The following is a 6,942-nucleotide window of genomic DNA, read 5'->3' as shown; positions in this document are numbered from 1 at the left end:
ATTAACTAATTAATAAATTAATTATTAAGTTATTTAAATATTAAAAATAAAATAATTTAAAAACCTCAGAGAATAGTGACATACTTATGTCAAAGAAATCCACTAAATATAACAATGAAATTCTTTAAACAATTTATAAAAAAAATCAAGAAGGTATGTCTAATATGTATCACTATTACATATCCATGTAAATGACTAGACATCTTTATGCACCTATAGCTTATAAAACTGTGCTATTAATCAACTTACAAACTAGTCCATAAATAAGTCATTTATGTTCACCTTAATGATTCGGGCTTCCGAAAAAATGTATTTTAAATAACTTCGTTCAGTTAATAGGGTTTCATTCACCAAATCACATATTTGACAATCCTATTAATTGTTATAAAATACTTTGGACATTTTATTTTACGCCAAACCAAAGTTAACTAAAACTTACACTATAATGATAAATTTAAACAAATATATTCAAGTGTCTAGAGACATGTCACTAATTGAAGAACACTTCATAGTCAAAACCACTTTCTTATATGTATGAATTTTAAACCCTAGTATGACTCACATGCTTAAGTTGAGAAATCGATATTGTTTGATGAATCAACACTATTGTTACAAATCTTCACATCTTTCATTCGGCAATCTCATCAAGAGATGTAACTTTGAGCATGCATTTGGGTGTTTAAGCTAGAAAATACCATTTCTAACACTTGACACTACTTTTAGTTTAGAAAAGAATTTCTTTATCCAAACAGTCTCGAGTACTACTTTACTTTTCATTCCATGCACTAAGAAATAATCGTTATTCTCTTAAGTACTTTAGGATGTTCTTGATGCATTCCAGTGTGCATCACGTGTATTTGATTTGAATATGTTACATATACTCAAAATATACGAAATATCCGGCCATGTAAAAATCATGGAAAATATAATGGATGTTATGGCCAAGCGATAAACTAGGATTCATGGGAGGAATTCTCATTTTGAATTTTCTACGTTGGTCGTAATAACAGGCTATAATCAATAAATGATCAAGAAAGTAATACTACTCTCACTAAAGTCATTATTTCATGCATTATGGCTCTAAGCCATTTTCAGAGTCTTGACTCACCAAGCACTTTTATAGCTAGTAAGTTCTTCGTGATTTAAAATCATTATTTGAGAACTTTAATTCAACATGAAACCCATCAAGAAATCTACAAACCATTTGATGGATTTCTTGGTCTACAAACCTCTATAATTTTATCCTATTTGATCAAGAACATTAATTCCTTCAGAGAGATGTTTATCAGAAGCTAACAAGAAGTAGGTGTCTAAAAATTCTTGTCCACCAACAACCCAGCTTCATTAGTTTTAGCCTTCTTTATATATATAGAGTTTGTATCTATGACTCTCTATGTTCCTTAAAATCATTCTCATTTTTTATTTTGAAATATTTTCTTTATTGTTTCCATTAAGAATCTTTCTATTTATATCACAAATTTTGAACATAATTAACTTTTTTGTTCTCGTTTTAATATTTTAATATTACTTATGGTAGCTACATATTTTGCAGTAACTTCTTTTTCACATTTTTATGTTCTCTAACCACTAACTTTATTGTAACAGCTTTTAAATAGTTGTGGTCTTCATATTTTTCCATTAACTTTATTTTAATATTTTTTAATCATTATAGTCACAATGTTTTATACATCAAATTTGTTATTCAATAAACAAATACATCCACCATCTCAAAAATTTTGTTTTTCTTAATTATTATGAATATTTATTGAGAAATTTAAGGAACAAAACGAGTATATAATTATTTTTTTTGGAAAAGATTTAGATGTGTAAGGATGTTTTTAGATAACTAGTTAAGTTATTGTTAATTGTAACATATTAGTTATAAAACATAAAATAAGAGGCTAGCAAAAAAAACTTATTACTAGTACAAAATAATCAACCTTGGTATCACCATAGTTAAAATCTTGGATTCTCAAGTGTTAGCAAATACATATGTAATATATATCAATAAATAGTTCTACGTGGATTTAGAATCCCATGTAATACACTAAGAAGTTGCTAGATTGCTATATTTTTATTTATTTATTTTTTTTTTTTGTCGATTAGGGAAGGAAATAATGGAGGCTATCAGAATGGCATCCAGCTTAATTAGTAAGCAAATTAAGTAGTAAAACTCTAGTTCTCATCAAACGTCTAATAATAGACTCTAACTCCACCTCAAGATCTTCCATGGAACTTGATACTTCTTCTAATCTCTTATTTTCCACTTCAACATCCAATGTATCGCATCTTTCCAACAACTTTTGGCAATTTATTCGCCTTAATTTCGATGCAAATGAAGAACTTTGGGTGATTCTATGAGCAACATTTCTAATACTATATGGTAATATAACAATAGATAATAAAGACTCCAAAATAGATATAGTTGCTCCTCTTAGTTCCCTTAAAACATGCACAACTACTATTAGACTTGGATCTACAAGTGAAAGGTCGGACGTAAAATATTTACTCTTCATTACTTTCGTAGCTCTAAGGCATTGCACCACCTTCTTCTTAACCTTCTTATCGTTTATCTCATGGGCCGATATACGGGCCTCAAAATCAAACCCCTCGATGTGGGCCCGACGTAGGGAGTGTTGTACGTCTTTGAGGTGTTGTTTGATCAATGAATGTGATTCTCTAGTTGCTCCACACATGTCCAACATCTTCAATGATGCTTCCGAGATGTCTCGAATTGATGACATCGTTTCGTGATGGTGGTGGTGGAGGGCTTGTTGTATATGTGGGGAGTGTAGCAAATTGTTTGCACATTTGTGAAGATCACTAAGATCTGTGAAGTTAGGGAGTGGTGATGACATGATGTAATTAATTATATCTTGTCTAAATGGAGATAAGTTTTTTCTTTTTTTTTTCTTAAAATGGAGAAAAGTTATTAGTTTTGAATTAATAGTGAGAAAATCTGACAAATATAAAATATAATTAAAAAGAGAAATAAATAAGCAGATGAGATGAAAAAGAATCTATTTATATATTTGAGTTCAAAAATCTAGCTAAGTCAATTGAATGACTTAAAATAAAAAATGCAAAAAAAATTAAAAAGCGAGTGTGAGTGATGATTATGAGACGATAAGTGTAATATAAGGTTAAATGAAAGGTTGAGGATTAGGAAGTTTATCTTAGATGGAAGTGCTCTTATATAAGACCTAATTATATCTATAGAGGAAATAAGCATGAAGTTTCCTTTTATAATAAAGATGTACGGAAAATGAGCATGAAGTTTCCCAATTTGATGATGTACGGAAGATGTACAAATCTAGGCTGGATACAGTTTGTTTAGATGGGTAGAAAATATGTCTTGAGGAAGGTTCTATTTTAGTTTTAGTAAATATAATTTTATGGTTACATTGAGCTTGGAGGTGGTTAAGATATACTTGGTATATATATTATAATTAAAGTACATGTTATCATAAAAATGGGACAATGCAAGCTTAAAGTAATACTCTTACAGCATGATTCATGGATATCTATGTGCATGTATAAAAATGGTAGATAATGAGACCTTATGTATTGTCAGTTTGTTACATGTGCAATGTATTTCATATGAAGTAGTTTTACATATCACTAAATGTGTGTCTTTTTGTATTACATTTGGCAAATGAACTTTGGTCAACTAGAATGGTGCTTCACTATTGCTTCTCCTTTTACATCCGTTCCATATTATTGATAAAATGTATATCTCCAGTTGATGACGAAAGATTGAAAAAAATAAGATAAATAAACAATTTAATTCCGAATATAAGATTCGGGAAAACTTATGTCCCAAAATAAACTTCCGTACATCCAAGCCTAGCCTCGGGTAAGTCGCTGTTAGTAACAGCGAATGAGGAGAAAAAAAAAATTAAAAGGCCCTAAGTCGCTGTTAGTAACAGCGACTTAAGGAGTTGACCAGTCAACCCCTTAAGTCGCTGTTACTAACAGCGACTTATAAAAAAAATAATAATAATAATAATAATTTTTTTTTTTTTAAAAAAAATTTTAATAGTACTAAACTTGAAGTAGCTGTATTTTTTTATTTTTGGAGCAACTTGTTTTTTAACCTTCAAACAATTATTTATTAGCAGATGAACTAACTATATAAACTTGTTATTGTTTGATTAATCTTTCGATGTGGGATTATTTTCTGGAACACATCAAAATAAATGAAACCAAAAATTAGCTCACGAATAGAGCACCGATGTGGGACTAAGTTATTGAAGAGGAAGACATCCACCATTGAAGAAGACCACTATTTGTTCTCCATTGAAGAAGACATCTAGGTGAAGTGTAGTATGGTTTTATGTAAGTTACTGCTATGCCATTGATCAGACAAGACTATCAATGATGGCTGACACACTTCTTGCTCAGAACTCTAATTCCATGAGATTGATGCATGGTTTGAATGGAGGGATTTTTGCTTCAGAAAGTGGCTATCCTTCTGATCCTACCATTTTCTATGATAATGACCCCAATCTAGGTGAAGTGTACGCCTCCATGGAAAGTGCATCTATTGCAACCTATACTGGTAGGAATTAATCAGTGAAAGGGAGACTAGATTAAGCGTGAGGGAGAACAAATAGTGGTCTTCTTCAATGGTGGATGTCTTCCTCTTCAATAACTTAGTCCCACATCGGTGCTCTATTCATGAGCTAATTTTTGGTTTCATTTATTTTGATGTGTTCCAGAAAACAATCCCACATCGGAAGATTAATCAAACAATAACAAGTTTATATAGTTAGTTCATCTGCTATTAAATAATTGTTTGAATGTTAAAAAACAAGCTGCTCCAAAAACAAAAAAATACAGCTACTTCAAGTTCAGTACTATTAAAATTTAAAATATATATATATATATATATATATATATATATATATATATATATTTTATAAGTCGCTGTTAGTAACAGCGACTTAAGGGGTTGACTGGTCAACTCCTTAAGTCGCTGTTACTAACAGCGACTTAGGGCCTTTTAATTTTTTGTTTTTTTTCTCCTCATTCGCTGTTACTAACAGCGACTTACCCGAGACTAGGCTTGGATGTACGGAAGCTTATTCTGGGACATAAGTTTTCCCGAATCTTATATTCGGAATTAAATTGTTTATTTATCTTATTTTTTTCAATCTTTCGTTGATGACAAAGCCTTTTTTAGTCAGTTTTGTCGCCAAAGTGGCGACAAATAATTTTTATTGCCAACCTTAGCTTGTGGACCGGAAAAAACTCAAATTCAAATTTCTAGTGTTTAATGTTTTAGCCCAACCCAAATCCCTTCTTTTAATCCCTTCCAAATCCGATTCCCATTCCCGTAAAACCCTAAAGCATATTCTCTCACCCCTTATCCCTCTCATTCTTGTTCTAAGTAAGTAACCGGTATTAAGATAAAATTATTTGCCATTATTCTCATTCATCACCTCACCATTGAAAGGAAAAGGTAAATCTCTATCATTTTTGTTTTTCCTTAGATTTTTGTTGTTTTAGGGTTTTTTTTATCTCATCTCATGGATCTGTTAATTTCTTAATTTTCTATTTTTATTCTAATTTCAATTTTTCAGTAGTTTGTTTGTTTCAGCTAAGTAATCCAGTCAACTTAATTCGAGAAGGAAGGGGTTGTTTGTGAGAGTGGATCCTGCTGTGGAAGGCTTCGAATCACTTGAATCGGGTTCGGTTGCTGACCTGCAAAACGAACAGCGTTACTTGTCCGGTGGCGATTTTCTGAAAAACCCCTTCGACGCTCAAGTTAGTGGCCAGAAATATGAAACGAGTGAATGAATGCAAGTAGTTGAGAGAGGTTAAAGAGAGAGGAAAAACGTATCCTAAATAGTAATAATTGTGGGTATTTATAGGGCAATAAATGATCTTGGTTTACTCCTCAAGGGGCACTTTCGTAATTTCACCCCTTGAAGTGGGCTCTCTGGAGGCTTTGATTAATTTTCAGGTCCTTTGTACCCTTTGACTTGGCCCATCAAATTGGGGGATAATTGACCCAATAATATTAGCCCCACGCACAGAGGGCGTCAAACATAACTGTTGGCGGGCTTTGTGCGAGAGAAAATATCGAGCGGAAAAGATAGTATCTCTCCGGATTCGCTATAACGTGGCTGAATTCTGGAAGGCACTAGGCCCTTGGACTTCAAGGGTCGACTTATACCTTGACCTCTTCGGAAGGTGCCGAATACTGAAACTCTTAGATCTCTTGAGACAAGTCTAACTCAATCTCCAGATCAAGAAATGCTAGTGGCCAAACTGTTTTTGGCCGAATAATATGGACCTTCCCATGCCCTGGGCGTCCGACTTACATATTAGGGGGCCGAATAGACAATCATTAGTATTAGAGTACTTCATTTTCTTTTCATTTGTGCGTCCCCTCCTACGTTCTGCTTTATTCAGTAATCAGCATTCTACATCTTCACGTTGTGTTGGTACCCCTTTCCGACACTAGAGGTTGATACCAGCCGAATAAGAGGGGACACTCCCTCTTATGGGGAGTCTGAATCATTTAAGACAAGGGGCTAATGAGCCCCAAGGTTGAAAATACTAGGGCTAATAAGCCCCAAGTTTGAAACATAGTTCGAACCCTGTTGTAATCCATCCAAGGCAGAACAAGATGAGGCACTTGCCGAATATGGCAGGGGTACCAAATAAGGAGGACTCCCCCTCTCTTCGGGAATTTGAATCATTTAAGGTGAGGGGCTAATAAGCCCCAAGGTTGGAAACACTTAGGCTAATAAGCCCTAAATTTAAAACATAGTTCGGACCCCATTGGAGTCCATCCAAGAAAGGGGCCGAATAAGATGAGGCACCTGCTGAATATGGCAGGGGTGCCGAAAAAGGAGGATTCCCCCTCTCTTAGGAAGTTCAAATCATTTAAGGTGAGGGGCTAATAAGCCCCACGGTTGGAAACACTTGGGC

At 33.4% G+C, this 6,942-nt stretch overlaps 1 protein-coding gene across 1 annotated transcript; it reads right to left on the bottom strand.

The window, feature by feature from the left end:
- Positions 1-2,144: 2,144 nt before the first annotated feature.
- On the bottom strand, positions 2,145-2,858 carry LOC130798870 (uncharacterized). Its single transcript, XM_057661968.1, has one exon. It carries the CDS (start codon positions 2,856-2,858, stop codon positions 2,145-2,147), a length of 714 nt encoding a protein of 237 aa, XP_057517951.1.
- Positions 2,859-6,942: the final 4,084 nt, after the last annotated feature.

The sequence above is a fragment of the Amaranthus tricolor genome, chromosome 13, assembly GCF_026212465.1.
Source record: "Amaranthus tricolor cultivar Red isolate AtriRed21 chromosome 13, ASM2621246v1, whole genome shotgun sequence".
Lineage (NCBI taxonomy): Eukaryota > Viridiplantae > Streptophyta > Magnoliopsida > Caryophyllales > Amaranthaceae > Amaranthus > Amaranthus tricolor.
This window is presented reverse-complemented; position numbering and strand designations above follow the sequence as displayed.